General features: G+C 45.0%; 1 protein-coding gene across 1 annotated transcript in view; it reads left to right on the top strand.

The window, feature by feature from the left end:
• Positions 1–24,350, top strand: part of SETDB2 (SET domain bifurcated histone lysine methyltransferase 2) — a 97,162-nt gene that overhangs the window by 41,462 nt on the left and 31,350 nt on the right. The window contains exons 15-18 of the mRNA XM_075126976.1: positions 503–618; positions 13,989–14,353; positions 14,487–14,686; positions 22,728–22,860. Of these exons, the coding sequence (XP_074983077.1) occupies positions 503–618; positions 13,989–14,353; positions 14,487–14,686; positions 22,728–22,860 (814 nt within the window). The remainder of the gene's footprint in view (positions 1–502; positions 619–13,988; positions 14,354–14,486; positions 14,687–22,727; positions 22,861–24,350) is intronic.

Here is a 24,350-nt window from a genome sequence, read left to right as displayed (position 1 = left end):
CATGGGCCAGCCACGGATTTTTTTTTTTTTTTTTTGCCATGTAGACATGACGCTCTCCATATCCAGTGTATGGTATTCCAGGGTTTGATTGATGGTACGCTGTAGTTAGTGAGACTAGACTACTTCTACTGCCATTCAGACTCTTATATGGATTTTGAGCTGAATTTATGTAGCCATCAGAGAGAGTTGTGTTTGACCTCTGCAACCCAGATCCCAGGACCTGATAAAAGTCTGAGCACATCCTAGGTTTTTCTAATAGAACATTCACAAGTGGGTTGCACACTCTGTTGCTTCTGAGGCAGAGCACATTGCACACAGCAGGGGCTCCTGGTTGCATTCCTTCATTTCCCACCTGCACCCTTCACAGTTCTCTCTGTGCCACCCTCCCTTCATCCCACTGTTTCAGGAACCCCCTGCAAGTAGTTGGTGGCAAATTGCGAACACAGTACAGAGGTAGATTCAGTTAATAAACATATTAACTGACAGTGTTTTTGTTTCCTAGGCATGTGAAAGCTGGAACTGAACTCACCTGGGATTATGGTTATGAAGCTGGAAGCATGCCAGAGACAGAGATCTCCTGTCAGTGTGGGGTTCAGAAGTGCAGGAAAAAAATATTATAGAAAAATGTTTACAACTAGCCCCACGTCCATGTAAATTTGAAATTCACTTGCAAAGGACTATACTTTGTGCAGCAGAATTACAATTCTCCAGTGGACTCATACAAGCCTGTGCGCTAGACTAATTTAATCCCTTCCAAGTAAGGGGCTGGTGCTGATGAGATGTGTGAATCTGATTATTTTTAAATGTGCCACTGCTTGCTTTTTCGTCTGTAGCAGAAGAAATGTGTTTGTCATAAGCAAAAGCATAAAACTGTACCTAGGCTATTTCTTTGCTCTGGGCTTGTTTTTTCTCATTCAAAAATGGAAGTGAGTGGCATTGTAGCTAATAAGACGTAAAGCAATGTTTATACAGCAGCCTCAGTCCTTTGGGTTTTTTTATTTTTAATTGATTGGAACTTGACTTCTGGAGAAAATATGGAAAGACCTGCTGTGTTTGACTGCTTGTAGCATCTTCTACAGCTTATTTAGTACAAGCTGTAGTCTATTATGAGTCATAAGTATGAAACAAGCCAGGCCTATGCACCTTCCCTTAGGCATCAGGGAATAACTTATGGTCTGAGTACTTTAGCTCTGAGTCAGCTCTCAGCACCACATGGCTTTGAGCCAGAATTGCTTGTTGCTGTAGAGCACAACAATATATGTAATAATTTTCAACTGATGACTTGCAGGAAGCTTTAGAGTAGCAGCCGTGTTAGTCTGTATCCGCAAAAAGAACAGGAGTACTTGTGGCATCTTAGAGACTAACAAATTTATTAGAGCATAAGCTTTCGTGGGCTACAGCCCACTTCATCGGATGCATAGAATGGAACATATATTTAGAAGATAGATATACACATACAGATAAGTTGGAAGTTGCCATACAAACTGCGAGAGGCTAATTAGTTAAGATGAGCTATTATCAGCAGGAGAAAAAAGCTTTTGTAGTGATAATCAAGATGGCCCATTTAGACAGTTGACAAAAAGGTGTGAGGATACTTAACATGGGGAAATAGATTCAATATGTGTAATGACCCAGCCACTCTCAGTCTCTATTCAAACCCAAGTTAATGGTGTCTGGTTTGCATATTAATTCAAGCTCAGCAGTTTCTCGTTGGAGTCTGGTTTTGAAGCTTTGTGTTGCAAAATTGCCACCTTTAAGTCTGTTACTGAGTGGCCAGAGAGGTTGAAGCGTTCTCCTACTGGTTTTTGAATGTTATGATTCCTGTTGTCAGATTTGTGTCCATTTATTCTTTTGCCTTGAGACTGTCCGGTTTGGCCAATGTACATGGCCGAGGGGCATTGCTGGCACATGATGGCATATATCACATTGGTAGATGTGCAGATGAACAAGCCCCTGATGGCGTAGTTAATGTGATAGGTCCTATGATGGTGTCACTTGAATAAATATGTGGACAGAGTTGGCATCGGGCTTTGTGCAAGGATAGGTTCCTGGGTTAGAGTTTTTTGTTGTGTGGTGTGTGGTTGCTGGAGAGTGGTTGCTTCAGGTTGTAGGGCTGTCTGTAAGCGAGGACTGGTCTGTCTCCCAAGATCTGTGAGAGTGAGGGATCATTTTTCAGGATAGGTTGTAAATCTTTGATGATGCACTGGAGAGGTTTTAGTTGGGGGCTGAAGGTGACCGCTAGTGCCATTCCGTTATTTTCTGTATCCTCACACTTTCTTGTCAACTGTCTAAATGGGCCATCTTGATTATGACTACATAAGTTTTTTTTCTCCTGCTGATAATAGCTCATCTTAATTAATTAGCCTCTCACAGTTTGTGTGGCAACTTCCAATTTATCTGTATGTATGTGTATATATATATCTTCTTACTATATGTTCCATTCTATGCATCCGATGAAGTGGGCTGTAGTTCACGAAAGCTTATGCTCAAATAAATTTGTTAGTCTCTAAGGTGCCACAAGTACTCCTGTTCTTTTTGCAGGAAGCTGTTCCTGGTCCAGGGGAAGTTCAGGGTTTTCAGTGTTGTATGAATTCTTGCCACAGTTTGCTCTTAAACTGTGCACAAAAAAAGTCGTAAGAATCTGGCGATTTAAAAACGGATCATTTGTGGGACCTGCTCTATCTCGGTAGTCCCTTGACTGAATGACCCCAAATTTGCATCACACGCTGTTCCCCAGCTCCTGATACTGCACATACTTTTTCAAGGTAGCCTGCCTATGCCATCTGGATTTTACAGCAAATTGAAAATGCAGCTGTAAACAGAAACTCTATTGCAAGTTAACTTATTGTGTGTGGCTAGGTGCCATTCCATAACCCTACAGTGACCAACCGGGGCATTGGCTGTGCTGCTCAAGAAGGGGAGAGAGGTTCTGTTGGAAACCATTGTCCCTAAATTTGAAATAGAATGTTTTTCAAAAGTTATAGTTACAGCAGTGAGACACTTTACTATAGTACGTAAAGTAAAACTCAGTGGGGTATCAAGACCTACATAGTTTCTGAAGATGAGAAAAAAATAAATCCCCTAATTACAGCTATCCTATGAGGAAAAGTCTAACAGAAAATCCTGTAATGAAAAAGGCATCTTCAAAGATAACCTTCCTAAGAGGGATATTTGCCTATAGACTTGTAAAAAAGCTTCTTTCAAGTTGAAAGGGACAACTTTACACCAGTCGCATGATGTTGCTAATACTAACCCGAAGTGGACTGTATTTAGGTAAAGACAGCTGAGACTAATAAAGCAGCTAGAACATCACGAGGCAGTTACAAGCGGAGAATAAAGATTCTCCTGTTTCTGCTAGCCAGTCCACTATACAAAAAAAAGCTACGAGGAGTAAAAAACCCACGTCTTCAGATACATCTGAAGATGTGGGGTTTTTTACCCACGAAAGCTTATGCCCAAATAAATCTGTTAGTGTTTAAGGTGCCACCGAACTCCTCGTTTTTGTGGATACAGACTAACACAGCTACCCTCTGATAAAAAAAAATTGCTGTTTGATTTCCTGCCTATGGTGTGAAGAATGCAGAAGGCTGGCACAAGAGTAGACTATGAGACTCATATTAGATTAATGAATGTGGAGAGAAGTCATTTAAATTAAAATGGTTGGGAATGGGTATATTTGGACAGTATGTGTCATGGACAGTTTTTTAGTGAGTGCTTTTGTGATATTCACCAAGCTATACGGGAAGGAGGATGAGCTTGTTGTCCTCTCCCTCAATCCATTGAGGGGGCTTCATTTACGTAAGGTTTCAGAGTAGCAGCTGTGTTAGTCTGTATCCACAAAAAAAGGAGGACTTGTGGCACCTTAGAGACTAACAAATTTATTTGCGCATAAGCTTTTGTGAGCTACAGCTCACTTCATCGGATGCAGTGATGAAGTGAGCTGTAGCTCACGAAAGCTTATGCTCAAATAAATTTGTTAGTCTCTAAGGTGCCACAAGTCCTCCTTTTCTATTTACATAAGGCTGCATATGTTAGACTAAACTATGGTCTACTTAACTCCAGCATGCCAAACAACTTTCAGCTATGTGTCTTGTGTACATAGATAGAACACAAATCACTGATTAGTCTCTTTGCCACGACTGAAAAGTTCACCAATGTGTGTGCAAGTGAAACTCCAGGATAAGGCCCTGGAAATACAAATGATAACATTCTTGTAGGAGAAATGCTAGCTTTCTATTTATTTTTGGTGGGGCAAAAAGGAATACTGATGGATATTGACTAAGCCAAAGCTACTTCAGTGGTTCACCTTGTAGAATTTCTGCCAAATATTCCCTCAGAAATGAGGATTGGGGTGTGGGGGCATTTACTATATGGAGCTCTCATGGCAATGGTAGTGTAGCCATGCCACGGAATAGGCCTTTCTAGATGGGTTTCAGGTGTGGGTAGGCAGATGGAGCCTGGCTCTGTAGGGGGTTTTGGGAAGGAATGTCTTTTTCTGGCTGGAGAGCTAACTGGATTGTCAACTCCAAAAGTTAAAAAATCAGAGGATTGGCCCCAAAATAATATGATTTTCTTTTAAAATGTTCTTTGATTTTTGAGTTTCCCATGCCAACCACCAACATGCAGGTGAGAAGTGTTGCCAATATTCCAGGTTTATAGTGAGTAAGGTGATTTTGGCCCCAGCTAAAGGAGCTCTCACAACTGGGAGCCCAACCCAGATATGGGCCCCATTGTGCTAGACGCTGTACAAATGCATAGTAAGAGATGGTCCCTGCTCTGAAAGGTTTTACAGTCTAGTGCAAAGCATAGTGGTCAGTTTGACTTGGGATCTAGAATTGGGACTAACCAAACTCCTATAGAAGCTACCAAACATTCATTAGATGGAAATAACTTTTTAATCCCTCCTGAAACTGGGCAGAATTGAAGCCAGTAAGTGAAGCCAGTTCTCAAAATTGCATCCTCCATACAGTGTGACCTCTTGCACTGTGCATGAAAGGTCATGCTGACTGGACTGTTATCATGCTGATGGGGGCATTCAGTAGTACTGGAAATGAAAAGTGTCTGGGACACTTAAATGCCAAGTGGTCTTTGGGGGGGGGGGGAGTTTAGGAACCCCTGCTATAACTCATTAGCAATGCCCTGAGGCATCAAATCCCCATTGATACTCAAATTACAACTAGATTTCTGGAAAGATAAGTTTATTACATCAAGTTCTGACCTTTTAGGAGCTTATATAAGGATCTGGAAACAAGATTGCCCACACCTTGCTCTCAATTTCAAATACAATCTAAGGGCTTACCTACATGGAGAAATTGATCAGCAGTTATTCCAGAATAACGAATCCACAACAACTCCCCATGAGGACCCTCTATTCCAGAATAAAAGTGATTCTATTCCAAAATAATTAGGCTAGTCTACGCAGGAAAGTATTTTCAGGATAAGCTGCTCTATGTCTACACACACAAGTGCTTTTTTCAAAGTATCTAGTATCTCTAAATTAATCTATTTTAGAAACAGATTAAATATATATTGGAATGATGCAGCCTCATTTCGAATTAACTATTCTGCTTCTAGCAATCATCCCACTGCCATCCCACACTGCACACCTGGGTTGGCCTGTCTGTTTACCTTTGTGGCAGAGACTGTTCCAGGGTCATCTTGACCAGCTCTCACCTCCCTGTTTAAATACTGGCACACAGCCTGGTGTGGCTCTTTGTGATTCCAGCTCATAATCAGTTCACACACTCAGAGTCAGATACTATAGTAGTCAGGCCCTATGCTTCCACCAGGACCTATAGGGAAGTACTGGACTTTGCTGGCCTCTGGGGATGGGAACATGTCCAGTTCCATCTTCCAGCAGTCATCGGAATGCCAAGACATCTGAGCAGCTAGCAAAGGGAGAGATGGCACTCCTTGGATACACCCCATTGCCACAACAAAGCAAAAGAGCTCTGGTAGGATTATAAACATGCCAGACACATCAACAAGGCCTCTAGCAACAGTCGCACTAGCTGTGCCTTCTATGAGGCACTGGATTGCATTTTTGTCAAGGAGACCCCCACACACCAAACCCTGGCATATGTTGGACAGCACAAAGACTCACCAGCCAACCATAGTCCCTGAATGGGACCCCAAGCAAAAATAAATTGCCCTGGACAGCCAGGATTTCTTCAGCACACAAAATCCCAGACCAAGGCCAGGGCCAGGGCCAGAGATGGCTCCCATATCCCAAGCCGAGACCCAGCCTGACAGTGCTTGGAAGAGAACCTCTTCCAGTAAGTAATATGTGCTATTCTATAATACAACCATATAGGGGGATTTAAACAACAGCTTTGATCTGGTCACCGCCATGTTATGCTGATAAGGTGTGTGACAGGTATTATCTTTTAGTGACCCAGCTTCCGTTGGTGAGAGACAGAAACTTTTGAGCTATACAGAGCTCTTCAGCTGTGGGGAATGTTACACAGATGAAAGTTAGGAGTCCCCCTCCGCCTACTCAGCTTTTATTGTACCCTGTTCCCATCCCCCCAGTGTGCTCAAACAGTGCCTGGGCTGGAGTATTCAAGTTCTAATCCATTAATTTCTGTGAAATACTGAATCCCACAATCATTGGCCAAATGTGCCAGCCCCCTCCCACACCTCTCCCTTCCTATGCTGCTTAATGCCCTTCCCGTACTGCATGGTAGGTATGTTTACTGAAGCAACAGTTAGAGAAGGAGCACTTTAGCAGACAGTTTATCAATGCCCTGTGCTTTTACCTACCTTTACATTTTAGGAGGTAAATTGCCCAAATTAGGCTAGAGACAGTTCAAAGTGCAGAGATTATAAGGCATTCATAGTTAACCATTTGGGTTCAGAACAGTTATTCCAAAAGTTTGTTTATTTTGCCATGCACGTTGTGCTGATCTGCTAGTGTTATTACAGAGAACTTAAGGTAGAAATAGTGCTTTATATTGAAAGGCACACTGCCAGACAATGCAGCTTTCTTGGGGCTGCCCTTCCACTCCTGCACCATCTGGTCTGGGTGGGGGAACCATGCCGGTAAATAACAGCACAGCATAACTTCCTGGTTTGCCCCTTACCATTGTGAACAAGATCCTTCTCTGCCTTTTACGGATATACCTCAGGATAACATCCTCCACTGTAAGGACAGCCTGCAGAGATGCACATGCAATTACTAGTGTGGCCCCTCCTGCTGCTTCTTGCCCACCATCAATCCAGCACCTGTACAGGGATTCCAAACAAAGGAGAACTAAATTGGAAAAGTCTTACCATCTCCAAGCTCACCCAGACTGGGAAAAGGCCAAGGGAACGGCATCATGAAATAAAGGAAAAAGCAACATTTTATCATTGTTGGCACAGATAAACTAGAACGACTTGTGCTCTTTCTCTGCTCTCCTAGCATTCAATACACTACACAAACAGGAACGTTATCATTGTCTGAATGTCTGGAAAATCTCTGGGGGCGCAGAAAGGGGACAAAGGAGGACAAGTTTTGTGCTCAAAAACTGCATGCCAGCAGAGGGAAAAGACTGAAGAGTGAAAGGGAAGATCTCCTTCACCATGATACATAGGAGAGAGAAGCAGACCAGGAACAGGCTAAAGCACATCCACAAAGGAAAGGACATGCAGGCATAGCTACTGGAAATGATACAGACAACTCTGCTGGAGAACACTGTGGCCAACATTCCAACCTACTTAGCCACATCCTGCAGCCCTTTGAGAACACTGCATACTGGGAGCACCCCTCCACTTCCTCAACTACTACACACAAGCCCTTCCTTCATCATACTACATGACATTAAGAACAGCCACAACCCCCCACCTACACGTTTGTGACCCTATCAGCAAAAACATGGTTGCACTCAGGCATGTTTGCCACAGTTCCACTGGTTTTAAGTACAGTATGTTCAATGAAGGTTTTTTTATTATTTACAACTCAGTTTATTATTTATTCGTAACTTGGCTGAAAAATTGCATAAAAGCATTGCACAAAGCATAACTGAGGAAAGCACTCAAGGAGGACAGGTGACTTCCCAGAGTACTGGAGAAGGGCAAACGTGGTACCTATATTTAAACAGGGGAACAAAGAGGACCCAGGGAATTATAGACCCAGTCACAACCTACTTTCCATACCTGGAACAAATTATTAAATAATCAATTTGTACGTACCTAGAGGATAATAGGCTGATAAATAATAGCCAACATGGATTTTTCAAGAACAAATCATGCGAAACTAATCTAATTTCCTTCTTTTGACAGAGTTACTGGCCTAGTGGATAGAGGGAAAACAGATATGATGTATCTAGATTTTAGTAAAGCTTTTGACCCACTCCCACATGACATTCTTGTAAACAAACTGGTGAAATATGGTCTAAATGAAATTAAGAACATACATAAGAACATAAGAATGGCCATACTGGGTCAGACCAAAGGTCCATCCAGCCCAGTATCCTGTCTGTGGGCAGTGGCCAATGCCAGGTGCCCGAGAGGAAGTGAATTTAACAGGTAATGATCAAGTGATCTCTCTCCTGTCATCCATCTCCATCCTCTGACAAACAGAGGCTAGGGATGCCATTGCTTACCCATCCTGGCTAATAGCCATTAATGGACTTAACCTCCATGAATTTATCCAGTTCTCTTTTAAACCCTGTTATAGTCCTAGCCTCCACAACCTCCTGAGGCAAGGAGTTCCACAGGTTGACTGTGTGTTGTGTGAAGAAGAACTTCCTTTTATTTGTTTTAAACCAGCTACCCATTAATTTCATTTGGTGGTCCCTAGTTCTTATATTATGGGAACAAGTAAATAACTTTTCCTTATTCACTTTCTCCTCACTACTCATGATTTTATATACCTCTATCATATCCCCCCTTAGTCTCCTCTTTTCCAAGCTGAAAAGTCCTAACCTCTTTAATCTCTCCAAACCCCTAATCATTTTAGTTGCCCTTTTCTGAACCTTTTCTAATGCCTGTGTATTTTTTTTTTTTTTGAGATGAGGGGACCACATCTGTACACAGTATTCAAGATATGGGCGTACCAGGGATATATATAAGGGCAATAAGATATTATCCATCTTATTCTCTATCCCTTTTTTAATGATTCCTAACATCCCCTTTGCTTTTTTGACTGCCGCTGCACACGGCGTGGACATCTTCAGATGATCCATGATGACTCCAAGATCTTTCTCCTGATTAGTTGTAGCTAAATTAGCCCACATCATATTGTATGTATAGCTGGGATTATTTTTTTCCAATGTGCATTACTTTACATTTATCCACATTAAATTTCATTTGCCATTTTGTTGCCCAATCACTTAGTTTTGTGAGATCTTTTTGAAGTTCTTCACAGTCTGCTTTGGTCTTAACTATCTTGAGCAGTTTAGTATCATCTGCAATCTTTGCCACCTCACTGTTTACCCCTTTCTCCAGATCATTTATGAATAAGTTGAATAGGACTGGTCCTAGGACTGACCCTTGGGGAACACCACTAGTTACCCCTCTCCATTCTGAAAATTTACCATTTATTCCTACCCTTTGTTCCCTGTCTTTTAACCAGTCCTCAATCCATGAAAGGATCTTCCCTCTTATCCCATGAACACTTAATTTACGTAAAAGCCTTTGGTGAGGGACCTTGTCAAAGGCTTTCTGGAAATCTAAGTACACTATGTCCACCGGATCCCCCTATCCACGTGTTTGTTGACCCCTTCAAAGAACTCTAATAGATTAGTAAAACATGATTTCCCTTTACAGAAACCATGTTTACTTTCACCCAACAATTTATGTTCTTCTATGTGTCTGACAATTTTATTCTTTACTATTGTTTCAACTAATTTGCCTGGTACTGATGTAAAGCCTTACATAAATTAATATAAAGTGGGTACAAAACTGGTTGAAAAATCATACCCAAGGAGTATATATAAATAGTTCACTATCAAATTGTGAGGATGTACCTAGAGGGGTCACATAGGGATCCGTCCTGGGTCCAGTACTATTCAATATTTTAATTAATGACTTGGATAAGCATGTATACTTATAACATTTGCAGGTGAAACCAACTGGGAGGGGTTGCAAGCATGTTGGAGGACAGGGTTAGAATTCGAAAGAACCTTGATCAATTGGAGAATTGGTCTGAAATCAACATGGTGAAATTCAATAGAGACAAGTGCAAAGTGCTACACTTAAGAAAGAAAAATCAAATGCACAAATACAAGATGGGAATAACTGGCTAAGTGCTGAGGGACCTGGGGGTTATAGTGGATCACAACTTGAATATATATGAACCAACTATGTGATGCAGTTGCAAAAAAGGCTAAGATCTTTCTGGGTGGTACCATAACAGGAGTGTTATATGAAAGACATGGGACATAATTATTCTACTCTATTCAGCACTGGTGAGTCTCAACTGGAGTACTGTGTCCAGTTTTGCCACCACACTTTTAAGAAAGGTGTGGACAAATTGGAGAGAATCCAGAGGCGAGCAACAAAAAATTATGAAAGGTTTAGAAAATCTGACCAGTGAGGAAAGTTTAAAAAACTGGGCATGTTTAGTTTTGAGAAAAGACTGAGGGCTGACCAGATAGTCTTCAAATATGTTAAGGACTACTCTAAAGAGAACAGCAACCAATTTTCTCCATGTCCACTGAAGATATGACAGTAGGAATCACAAGACCATTAGGTTCATAGCAGTCTTATGGGAACAAAATTTCCACTTCTCAGTGCAGAAAATAAGCCTGAGTTTCTAAAGATCCCAGAAACATGGACCTTTCCAGACCACTCCACATTAATATTGCTGAAACTTTTAGCAACCAGACCTTGTAGCACCATGGAAAAATACATCTTTTTGTTGATGAACTCCAAGGCCTGTCGTAGGGGCAAAGAATAGGCACTTGGATCTCATCATTGGCCTCAATACAATTCAGGAACCCCAGCCATGCAAATCCATCAATATCCTTTTGTGCATTGCCAAGCTTTATGACTGGGGGTAGCAGAACACACCTCCATGACAACATCCTCGATAGCTGACTGCCAACACCAAACTGGTTAGCAACTGACCAGAGGTAATCAGGAATGGTGAGCTTCCAGGCAGCAATGATGATGCGCTTCTTCATACTGATGGGGAGCTTTCATATTGGTGTACCACCCCTGCAGCTCCAGCACGAGTGCCGCATAGATTTCAAGGAAAGTGGCCTTTGTCAGCCTGAACTTCTGCTGCCACTGCTTGTCATCCCGGTTGTACGTCACTATCCTATTCCAACAATCAGTGCTAGCTGACCAAGGCCAGAAGGAAAAGTCCACTGAGTAAAGCCCTCCAGGAAAAGTTCATGCAAAAAGTAACTACTAGATTTTGTCTTCCTCATCCCATATCACTGTGGCACTGCCATAGCTATTTCCCAAGTCATCCAAAGCCATCTTGCTGCACAACTGCTATGTGTATTTATAACCATCAGGATAGTGGTGCTCAGCAGTATTGCCTCCACACTGCCTGACAGCAGTTTGAAAATGGCACTGGCTTGCAAAAGCCAGATGAATGATGGGATGACAGGAGAAGAATGACAGGAATTTGTTTGTTTGACCTGTTCTGCTAATTGGGTCTACAAATGTACTCTAACTGTGAGTTCAATGGTAATAAGTGAATATAAGATCATAAGATGTCACAGTAACCTATAATAAAAATGTTAATGGGAACAGGGGCAAGAAAACTAGACTGAAAAATGGAATTAGTCCAAACAAAGAAGCCTATTGCTATAACCCAAGGACTGTGCTGAGATCATCCTTGGTAAACAAAATGTGGGTCTAGAAATTAATGAACTGGTGTGTTGGAAACTAGGCCTAATTGTAGACAAATTAATGAGGGGATGGACTATATCACCCACCACTCCCTTTTTGGGTCCTTAAAGAAAGAGACTTGGGGTGGGAGGGAAAATAAGACGACGGAGGCTACTGAAGGAAGCCTCACCATCTCCTGGGACCCAGGGCCTTTGTCATTTTACTCCTGAGAGATGTCCTGACTAGACTAGGCCAGAGAGGGACCCAGATGATATCGCCACCTCTATCGGCTCCAGCTGAACCCCAGACACCACTTGGCACGAAATGGGATCAGACTTTAACAAGAGTAAAAACAACAGTTCCAGTCCAACCCATGGGTGGCGGGTATAATAGGCCAGGGAAGCCTTAGCCTTCCCTGGCGCTGCTGCCGACCCGCTGCCGGACACCTGGGCTGCAGTGGTCCTGCCCCTTCCCCAAACCCCCAACACCTGCTGCTGCTGCCTGTGCCTACCGTGTCTCCTCCACTCCACTCCCACCTCCGGAGGTCCCCGCTGCTCACTGCGTCCCTCCTCCTCCGGTATGGGGGAATGAGGAGGGACGTGGAGAGCCAGCGGCAGGCGGGGGAGTGAAGAGGCTTGACAGGGCACTGGGGTTGACGGTTTGGCTGGGATGGGGGGCCTTCAGGGGCAAGGGGGCCCAGTGCTTGGGGGGGCCAGCCTGGCACTGGGGACCAGGAGCTCGGCCAGGGGAGGGCCTTCAGGGGCGGGGGGGGGGGTCGGTGGCTTGGCCTGGCTCTTGGGGTGCAAGCGGCTTGGCTGGAGGGCTTTCGGGGTGGGAGGCGTCAGCTCAGCCCAGTGCTGGGGCTGGGCTGGCACTCAGGGAGGCCAGTGGCTCAGCCGGGGGGCTGGTGGCTCAGCCTGGCGCTGGGGCCAGCCCGGCACTTGAGGGGATTGGCAGCTTGGCCTGGCGGCTTGGCCCAGCACTGGGGGGGGAGGGGGGGAGACCTCAGCTGGGGAGGCCATCAGGGGCAGGGGGGCTGGCGGCTCAGCCTGGCGCTACTGTGGGGGGGGCAGCAACTCAGCCTGGCACAGGGGCCAGCCTAGCACTTGGGGGGGGGGGGGCGGCAGACAGCTTGGCCTTTAAACAGAGGAGGGGCACGTACCTGTGTACCTTCAGGGCAGCAGAGTTCAAACTGCTGACCAAAGTGGTCATGATGGGCATTGTGGAAAATCCCCAGAAGGCCAATTTAGGCGACACAACCAAGTGAGGTGTCTACACTGACACTGCTTCACTTTAACTGAGTTGCAAAAAACTCTATGCCGCTCATTGAGGAGGTTTTATTATGTCGGCATAGCAGAGTAGTTACATCGGTAGGAGGAGCATTTCAGTGTGTACACCTCCACTATTTTGTCAATGAAAGTTGACAAAACTGTGTTGTGTAGACAAGGCCTTAGTCTACCATGGAGGCAAACAGACAACAGAGGCAGCAAAGGGGCAGCACATTCAAAATGAGTTTGCTGCTTGGTACAGATACACACAGAGAGTTCCTCATCTCACACAGAATTCACAGATCGTATAGCGGTTCCCAAGTCGTCACAATGTCATCTTCATACATTCCAGTGTGCACGGCTGAACTGCGTTAATGGCCTGACTCCTTAATTTGTCTAATTTTGGTTTGAAGTTCCTGCTAATTTTTCATCGGGATTATAACTGAATATAAGCCATAGTTTTGGCTGGCGGTGGGTGGGCGGGCTTTTCTTGGGCATCAAGCAGCATCAGCTCCAGCTCTTGCACCTCTGCAGCTCCAGCCCCTCCCCAGGAAGGGTCCATGGATGCCTGCAATGCAAAGACTCAAACACCAGCCAGCCGTTCTGCCACTGAAAAGCCACGTGCTCCTTATTCCTGTAGCCAGGCTGTTATGCACTGGCCCCAACAGACCACCCTAGGATGCCTCGCTCACAATTTTATTACATGTCATGGTGTTTCTTAAAGCCCCAGGTCCTGAGAGCAAGAGATTGAATGAGACTCTCTGCTTTCAGTTAGAAAAAAACAAAAAAGTATGTTTCAGTCATTCATGGCTACAGAGAAGAGCTTGAAAACGTGAACAAGGGCAGCCTGCCAGCTCAGCGCCCAGAAGGCAACCCAAAATAACCTATATATATATATATATAAAACCCCTCATGATTGTCTGAGTCTGAGCCTTTTACATCGGCTCCCTCCAGCTTGCGCTGTTGAAAGTGGCCCAAAGCCCCCAGCAGAGCGCTCAGGTGACTCCCGCATCAGCCCAGCCGGGACCCCCCCCCCCCACAGCGCGGGATTTCACCGGCAAGGTGAAGGCGAGAGATTGGCAAGATCCGCCTCCTGCGTCCTCACTAAGGCGAGGAGTCCCCTGCACCCCCAGAGGCAGCGCCCGCTCGGCAGCGGCCCCGAGCAAGCTCGCCTCAGCCCCCAGGCCGGGGCACGGCAACAGCGCGACACACATCAGCCTACAGCCCGGGCGGCGGCGGCGTCCGCCAGGCTGCCTCCATCGCAGCTGGCGCCAGCCGGGATTCGAACCCTGCTCTTCGGACCGTCCCAGCCCGCGAAGGTAGGAAGCTGGCGCAGCCTCGCCACGCCTCACCCCGCCCCTCCGCGGCCCCATATCGCGTCAGGCAGGAAGCGAGGGCACCGTCAGGTTCAGCGGCTTCGGCGGCGGTTAGCGAGCATGCGCACTTGCGCAGATGCCTGGCACATGCTCAGTCCCAGGGAGCGAGCCGGGTCGGTCCGAGGCTCTCCCAGCCGGGCACGCCCATTTTCTGGCCCCTCCTCCTCCTCCTCCCCCACCCCCCCCCCCTTCAGGAGTTTCTAGGATCGTGCCCTGTGTTGAGGCAGAAGCAGCAGCTCAGGCGGCGAATGATTCTCTCCTCCCCCACCCCCGGTGGTAAGTACCATTGGGATAGGGGGCGGGGTCTGGGCTGTGCCCTCCTGCGCCCCGCTTTGTGCACCCTCGGTAGTGACTGATTCCCATCCCCCCCACGGCTGCAGCGAATGGGCCGTTCCGCCCCTGTCTCCCGGTGAGCGGTGGGGCTGGCAGGGGAGGGACCCTTAGCATGGGGCAGGCTGGGCGTGCCGGCCCTCAGGCGGGGCGGAGACGTGCTGACCGACCCTCACCTGCCCTAGGGGACCCTGGGCCAAGCAGGCCTCCTCCCACCGGCCCCTCCACCCAGCCTGGGTGGGACTCAGCGTGCAGGGAGCTTGTCAGGGTGGTGCCCGCGCCACAACACGCCCCTCGCACCTCCAACCCCTGCCATGTGCCATGTTGCAGCCCTCGCTGTGCACCATAACGCACGCCTTGCCATGCTCCACACCACCACCCCTCGAGGAGCATCACAAAGCGCCCCACTCACTGGGCATCATAACACGCCCCAGCACCTCCTGCGGTGCTCTATAACACCCCTCGCACACTTCGCTGGGTGCCATGATGCCATGCCACGTTGGGGTGTCAAAGCACTTGGCACACAGCAGCTTGGAAATCCTGCCGTGGACCTAGGTATCAAATGCACTCCCCCAGTCTCTTACTGCGATGATGGGGCTGATATTTTACACATCTATTTAAAACAAATCAGGAATTTTCACATCTGCAGCCCGGAGACTCAGTTAGTTCAAAACCACAGCAAAGTCTAGAAGATACTGACTCACTGCGATTACAAATGACAGAAATTAACCAGAACTGGAAGAGATCAGAAAAAAACAACTTTCTCTTTTTTGTCACCCCCCTCCCCATTTGTTTGTTTTGTGCAGTCAACAGCAGGTGGGGCAGAGACAGTTTCACTTTTGTTGATGATCAGTTTCATTTCCTTTCTCTGACTAGCAAGGGATGGCATTATCCTCATGCTCTGAGTGGAGTTCATATGCGTCCTTTTGCCTCAGGCTCTGAAATATGGCATTTAATAGTCCCACAATAACAGGGAGCTGCTGGTTTTTGATGTCTACATAGCAGTATTTCAGAAATTTGAAGTAGTAAATAAATAGAGGATGCTGTGTTAGTGTGACAACCAGAATCTTGGCCAACACATGGTATTGAACTGAGGAATTTCAGCGCTAACAGAATAGGTTTTTGGTCCTCTCCTTGCTAGAAGAGAGACCAGACTTAGGTACAGACTGGCTAGAGTAGCCAGGTGGGTTATAGCAAAAGGGGAGAGTAAAAAGAGGGAAGATATGAGCTCTCAGCACAAAAATTTAGATGATGAGAATAAGATTAATCAAAGAACCAAAGGACACAAAGAGAAGAAATTACTGAATTGCATATCCCCCAATGCTAGGAGCCTGGGTAACAAATGAGGAATTGGAATTGCTCATTTGTGAGCATAAATTCAGTTGGTACTACTGAAACTTGGTGGGATGAGTCACATGATTGGAATGTTAAAATCAATGTTTATAATCTATTTTGGAAGGATTGAGTAGGAAAAAGGGGAAGGGGAATGACAATCTATATAAAAAATGGTATTATCTATTTCTGAGTCACTGTTAACTCAGAAGGAAGTGATGTCCTAACACATAAAGCACAAGATGGGGATTAGTTGATGTCTGCTAAAGACCACTAAGTCACAAGAAGGAATAGGACAATCCCCTCTTTACGCACCTATCTATAATTTGTACGGGGGGAAATGCATGATCATGGGGTATCCTTAGAATTTCTGAACATTATATATGACAATTTCCTAACACAAAAAGTGCTGGAGCTTACATGAGGGAATTCTTTATTAGACCTTGTCCTAACAATTAAAGAGGAACTGATCACAGAACTAAAAATTAATGGTAGCTTAGGTACTAGTGATCATGACTTGATCACATTCTGTGCAAGCAGAATAAAGTCCAGACCAGTAATATATATACTTGGTGCTTTTATAAGGCCAGTTTCACAAAGTTAAAATAAATAGAAGCCAAATTAGTCGGGAGGAAGGAATTTAATCAGAAAACTGTGAATGATAGTTGGGAATCATTTAAGAACACCTTACTAGATGCCCAAAAAGCCACAATCCCACAACTGAGCAAGAAGGTTGTGCTGGTTAAAAAACCAACTTGGTTTAGAGGAGAAGTGAAGGCAGCTATAACATATATAAACAAATAAAAGACAGAGCAAGTTGATACTTACGAATATAAATCAGAAGTTAGGAATTGTAGAAAATCAATATGGGAACCTAAGGGGCACAAGGAGAAATCTATGGCCAGCAAAGATAAGGACAATAACAAACAGTTATTAAAATATATTAGGAACAAAAAGAATCCTGACAATGGTATTGGTCCATTATTAGATGGAAATAGTAGAGTTTTCAATAATAATGCAGAAAAGGAAGAAGTGTCCAATAAATATTTTTGTTCTGTATTTGGGGGAAAAAACATGATACAGACTCATCATATTGTGATAACACTCTTTCCATTCCACTAGTATCTCTGTAGAATGTTATATAGAATTTGATATTTTGAAATCAGCATGTCCGAATAATGTGCACCCAAGAGTTTTAAAAGAGCTGACTGAGGAGCGCACTGGACTATTAATGTTGATTTTCAGTAAGTTTTAGGGCACTGGGGAAGGTCCAGAAGACTGGAAGAAAGCTAATATGACAATTTTTTAAAAAGGGTAAACAAGGTATTATAAATCTGTCAGCCTGACATCAATCTTGGGCACGGTAATGGAGTGGGTGATACGGGACTTGATTAATAAAGAATTAAAGGCGGGTAACATAATTAATTCAAATCAACATGGGTATATGGAAAACAGATCCTGTCAAACTAACTTGATATCTCTTTAGGATGAGATTACACATGTGGTTGATAAAGGTAATAGTGCTGACATAATACACTTAGACTTCTGTAAGGCTTTTGACTTGGCACCACACAACATTTTGATTAAAAAGCTATAATGATATAAAATTAACGTGGCACACATTAAATGGATTAAAAACTGGGTAACTGATAGATCTCAAAATTATTTAATGGGAAATCATCCCCAAGTCATAGAATATCACCTCAGGAGGTCATCTAGTCCAACCCCCTGCTCAAAGCAGGACCAATCCCCAATTTTTTGCCCCAGATCCCTAAATGGCCCCCTCAAGGATTGAACTCACACCCTGGGTTTAGCAGGCCACTGAGCTATCCCTTCCCATGGTGGGTGTGTTTCCAGTGGGGTCCTGAAGGGCCTATACTGTTTAACATTTTTATTGATGACCTGGAAGAAAATACAAAATCATAAAATTTGCAGATGACACAAAAATTAGGGGATCGCTAAATAATGAATAAGACAGGTCACTGATTCAGAGTGATCTGGATCAGCAGTTCTCAACGGAGGGTCTGTGGCCCACTGGGGGGTCCATGAGCCTTTTCAGGGGTGCTGCAGGGCCCTGTGGCTGAAACCCGGAGCCTCAAGCCCTAGCGCTGAAGCTGGAAGCAGCACAGGGCTGAAGCCACCCCCCCTCAAAGCCGGGAGTGGTGTGGGGCTGAAGCCGGTGCCTCTCCCCTCACCCCCACAAAGCTGGGAGCAGTGTGGGGCTGACACCAGTGTAGCAGAGCAGTTTGTGCCAATACACTGGCACCCCCAAAGCCAGGAATGGCGTGGGAATGAAGCCAGCAAGCCAGGAGCAGCTGGAGGCTGAAGCTAGGAGCCCCTGCCCCCCACTGAAGCTAGGAGCCTCACTGGGAGCCCCCCACCCCTACACAGCTCCTAGCTACCTCATTGCCTGCACACAGTCCCTAGCTATCCCCTCCCTTCACCCTGAGCTACACCCCTCATTTCACACATCCCCTAGCTACCCGCTCCCTGCACCCTGAGCGGTTTTCAGACTTTTTGAACTGAATTCCCCCTTTGAGTTAAGTTTTTTGGTTGTGTCCCTCCACAGCCCAGATAGGCTGGGAGACCTCCTGAGTGAGTCGGGGTGGAGGTGGTGCTCCCTCTCTGGACCCCACTGTGTGGAGCTGGCTTAAGTCCCGTCAGCCCTTGCCCCCCCCCCCCCCAAATAGAAGTTAAACTATGCCTATGCCCAAGGCGCCCCCAGGCCCGGAGCCCTGAGTCCCTCCTACCCACCGCTGGGACCTGGAGCTTTTATAGGATGTTGAGGGGGGCCTCAGCAAGGAAAAGGTTGAGAACCCCGATCTGGATCACTTGTTAAGCTGGGTGCAAGTAAACTGTGGTTTAATATGGCTAAATGTTCCTCGATATGTACATTTACAAAGAACATAGGCCCTACTTATAGACTGGGGGACTCTGTCCAGGGAAACAGCATCTCTGAAAAAGAATTGGGAGGTTGTGGTGGATAATCAGCTGAAGATGAGTAAGGCTCTGTGTTTGTCACGGAGGCCACAGACGTCCCGGGTTCTGGGGCTTTCCGTGACCTCCATGACTTCTGCAGCAGCCCGTGTGGGTGGCCCAGGAGCTGCCTGGGCAGCCACCGAGCCAGGCACACCAGCCGCTGCTGGGGCAGTCTTGGGCCCGCCCCCCAGCAGCAGGAGTTTGGGCATGGGGGGGGCTCAGGGTTGTGGTGCAGGGTGGTGCGTTCCTGGGGTGGGGCTCCCTGGAAGGGCAACAGGAACTCTCCTCCCTCAGTTCCTAGCTCCACGTGCTGCCTCTGCCCACAGGCACCGCCCCCGCAGCTCCCATTGGCCGCGGTTCCCTGTCAATGGGAGCTGCAGAACCGGGGCTTGGGGCAGAGCGGAGGCAACATGTGGAGCTAGGCGCTGGAGGTTGTTGCTTCCCAGGAACCAGCTAGGGAACATGCCCCAGCCCCTCCCCACCAGTACTCGAGGCACAAACACCCCCCCGGCTACCCCTCCCAAGTACCCATGGTGCCCCCCCCGGGCTGTACCCCCCTCCCCAGGACCCATGGCATCCCCCAAGCTGCCCCCCCAGCATCTGTGCCGCCCCCAGCTGCCTCCCCCCCAGCTGCCTCCCCCCAACAAGTTTTACTCAGGGGTATATAGTAAAAATCATGGACAGGTCACGGGCCATGAATTTTGGTTACTGCCCGTGTCCTGTCCATTACTTTTACTAAAAATACCCTAGACTAAAACATAGCCTTAAACATGAACTCTCAATGCAACACTGTGGCCAAAAGAGCTAATGCAATCCTGGGATGTATAAACAGGCGAATCTTGAGTAGGAGTAAAGACATTGTTTTACCTCTGTATTTGGCATTGGTATGACCACTGCTAGAATACTGTGTCCAGTTCTGGTGCCCACAATTCAAGAAGGATGTTGATAAATTGGAGAGCGTTCAGAAAAGAGCAATGAGAATGAGTAAAGGACTAGAAAACGTGCCTTATAGGAATTTTTTAAAAGATGTGCTCTAGGAATTATTTTGCGGAAGCTCTTTGGCCTGTGTTTTACAGAAGGTCAGACTAGAATGATCACAGTGGTCCTTTCTGGCCTTGGAATCTATTAAATATCTTGCAATTGAGCTAAAGAGTCAGGTTTTGAAGCTAAGAGCTGTAACAGACTCATATCCTCTGGGGATCAGGCACAGAGGACACACACACACATTTTTTACATACAAATGTAATGGTTTGCCTTTTAAAATATATCAGTCTCATAGCAGGTGGGAGGCAAGCAGAGGAATGATCAGCAGGTTATCTTCAGACTACCTGTACTGAGCCATGTAAGTTGTCTTCCACTCCTGAATGGAGCTTGGAGGAACAGCAGGGACTGTTACTTCCACCCTCAGTCCCTTCATTGGGACTGTGTGGATTGGAGATCCTTAACCCACATATAGAGCAGCAAGGATAGTTCAGGCTGGAAACCCTTCAAAAGCCATAGACAAGGGGAGCAGCAGCTGGAGTTCCCCTCCACAAGGTAGAGGAGAAAGCCATCCTCATTATTATTCTGCAGTTTCGTTTTACATTATTGCAAAGTGCTTTTCAGTCTGTAGATTAACAAATAATATTTAGCACTTATGTAGGAATTTTCATCTTCATAAGACTTAGCAAGATGGAGGTAATGCTTTTATTTACATAATGCCCAACAGTGTTCTGTGTACTCCATAGACCTGTAAGAAGACGAACCCTCCCCAAAGACCTTACTGCGGCCCAAGGGCCACAGGTTGCCTACCACTGCCTTACTGTCTAAGAGCTAGATCCTACAACTGGATCCAAACAGGTAGACCCATGTACCCACACAGATCCACTTCCAGGATCTAACCCTAAGTGGACAACATACAGGAACAGGAGGGATACAGCACAAACCCTTTTCTCTCTTTTTCCTGTTATCCCTTCTGTGTGTGGCATTTGTTTTTATCCAGGCCCTTTTGCCTTTTTGACTGTGGTTAGCCTTTGTGTGACTTCTCTTTGTATTTTAACCTATGCCTAGTTCTCTTTTTAACCCTTTCCTACTTTTTATTAATTATTTGTATTATGGTAGCATCTAGAGTCCCCAGCTGAGATCAGGCCCCAATGTGCAGACAAATAGTGAGAAACCCCAAAGAGTTTACAATCTAAATAGACAAGTCAGAAATGGGTGGGAGGGGAACCAGAGGCACAGAGGTGTGAAGTAACTTGCCCAAGGTCACATAGCTGGTCAGTGGCAGAGCCAGGAATAGACCCTCAGTCTCCTGGTTCAGTTCACTGCTCTATCCAGTGGACAGTGCTGGTTCCATTTTACAGATGGGAAGACTGAGCTTAATTTACTTGCCCAAGGTCACAAATGGAATGTGAGTCAACAGCTGGGATTAGAATTTAGGAGTTCCTGGTTCTTAGTGCTGTATTTGACCATGCTGCCTCTCTCTGACTCGTGTATTAAAAATAAACATTTAAAGCGCTACAGTCCTGGAGAAATTAAACAAGATTTTCTTTATCCTCCCAGGTAATAGGCTCCAGCACTCTCTGATGTGACATCACCAGCAGAGAGCATTTTGAAACATCATACCTAGTGGGAACTAGCAGTTGCTGAGGATCTGAGTGTCGGGGACTTGCATGACAACAGAAAAAGTGAAGTTTATATTACTGGTGTGTTGAATGAACATCTTACTGGGTCCTTGGGGACACTGGACACATTGTACTGAAAGAGTTTGAATTATGACTTTTATTTGCAGATGGCCTTTAAAAATTATTGCAGCTGCCAGATAAGAAAAACGAGACAATGTGGGAAGGCAAAAGAGGATGAGAAGGCAAACACTGGAAGGATAAGGACAGAAAGGAGAGTAGAGATTCACTGTAACAAGGGGTTTAAAATTTTTCTGGTGTATAGAAAATAGGTATTACCCAGGGTGGTGCTGGCCTTGACAATGTTTCAGTGGCCGTGGTTCTAGACCTCTAACTTCCATCTGTTATTGAGGAACCATCTAATTTCACCTTCCTGTCTTTTCCTTTCCCTTTTTTACTTGCAAATCTCTTTTCTGTAATCCCATTATGTTAAAGAAACAACATTCCCTCCTTCTTTCCTGTGAACTCAGGGAGGATATTTGTGGGAGCTGGCGGTACTACTTTGCTTATTTAAACTGTGACAGATACTTTAATGCAGCTGCGGTTAGATGTGTGAAAGAACAAGCTTGAGGTGCTGATGGTAGCAGACTAATATCTTCTAAACTAAAAGTACTTCACATTATATGAAGTGACTCACAAGCCCATGCAAGGTTGTTGGTATCTGCATGAAATGTTCTTCACTGAGCCATGTATTGTTGAGCAAGTTTGGAAGTTTTCATATTGGTCCCTGCTTCCACCAGTGACTTTCCAAGAAAAAAATCCTAGTTCTCATTCCTCCAATCCCAATTGCTAGAGCCTCTAGCAGCTAACCTGTATTCTGTTTTTATCTCAGCAAGTCAAGTTTTACTCATGCCAGTCAATCACTGCTAGAGTGGCTGGGCACAAAGTCTGCTGGGATGCAAGTGAAATAGAAGCTAGATCTGGAAATGCTGTGGGCCCTCATCAGCTACACTCTCCGTATTCCTCCCAGTTGGTACAGGATGGTTGCATTAACAGTTTTATGTTTCGTTCAACAGTCTCTCTCCAGGTGACTTCCACATAATGGAGAAGATGGTAAAAAGGAAGTGTGCATTTTGTCCAGCAGATGAAGAGTGTGCTATAATGTACATTGCAGAAAAGCAGAATCTTGCAGTTCATCAGAATTGTTTGGTGAGAGTTTTTCTTAACATATGAATACTATTAAAGGAATCAAGAAGGACCAAAAGGAAAAATTTCAAAGACAATATGGACATTGTACATAATTGTCTACTCTAGAACCGTGGTTCTCAACTGGGGGTATGTGTACGCTGGGGATATGCAGAGGTCTTCAGGGGGTACATCAACTCATCTAGATATTTGCCTAGATTTACAATAGGCTGGATAAAAAGCACTAGCGAAGTCAGTGCAAACTACAATTTCACACAATGATTTGTTTATACTGCTCTATATACTATACACTGAAATGTATTTCATTTGTGGTCCGATCGATTTACTTTATAATTATATGGTAAAAATGAGAAAGTAAGAACTTTTTCAGTAATAGTGTGCTGTGACACTACATCTGATTTTGTAAGCAAGTAGTTTTTAAGTGAGGTGGAACTTTGGGGTACACAAGACAAATCAGACTCCTGCAAGGGGTACAGTAGTCTGGAAAGGTTGAGAGCCTGCTCTAGAAGAAAAGAGAACTCTTTCCCTCTCTATTTCAGAAGGCAGTGAATGATCTACAATTTCATGGTCTTCTGGAGTTCCAATGATTAGAACTTCAGACAGTTATATTTTTTTACTTGTCCAAATGGTTGGTGCATTGAGGTGGAGGGGAATACGAATAATAATTCAGGAGTTGGGATGGAGTGTAGAAAGAGTAAAAACGAGTCCAGTTCATCATTGCTTCCCTCTTTGTATAGTCACTTTACACCAGTGCAAAGTGACTGTAAAATGTTACTAAATCAGAATAGTAGCATTTTACATCCAATTTTCATTGGTATAACTAGCTACATAAGTTACAGGACAATGCTGAACAGGGCCCAGGGGTCTGGGTAGGCAGTAGAGGGAAGGACAACAAAAAAGCAGGACTGAAAATATCTGGTTTGTCACTTAAAAAAAACAAAAAACCCTGGCAGTCAAAGGATTTCAGAGTTCAAAACAAGTTCAGTATTTTGGTTAGCCATTATTAAATTTAGAAACTATAGAAAGTGCCTTAACATTAGGTAAGAATTCAGAACAAAAATGAACTTGTTTCGCAACAACTTTGAAACCCTTTGACTTCCAGTGATTTTGAATGGCAAAACAGGTTCTTCAGTCCCTGGGCCGATCCTGCAAAGACTTGTGCATGTGCTAAATTTGATATAATATGAGTAATCTCAATTGAAGTAATTGAATCAGACTCCTTACAGTTCGAAAAGGTAAACATGTCCTTAGTCTTTGCAGGATCAGGGCTATAATTTACATGATCAAAGTGGCAAAATGGCAGCTTCTTGTGTGTGTCTTAAATATAAGGAATAATTAAGTGTGGTTTTAATTTAAGAATTGGCTATGTAAAAATGTCCTTGTGAGGTTCTAGGTTTAGTGTGGTTCTAGAACAAATTTACTCAGTTTGCAAATAAAATCTGTCTTCTATCTGCTAGCCCTGCAATCTTACCCTGGGATCTTTCCTTCTTTCA

Source organism: Caretta caretta, chromosome 1 (genome assembly GCF_965140235.1).
Source record: "Caretta caretta isolate rCarCar2 chromosome 1, rCarCar1.hap1, whole genome shotgun sequence".
Classification (NCBI taxonomy): Eukaryota; Metazoa; Chordata; order Testudines; family Cheloniidae; genus Caretta; species Caretta caretta.
Note: the sequence above shows the minus strand (reverse complement) of the source record. Positions and strands in the feature narration are given on the sequence as shown.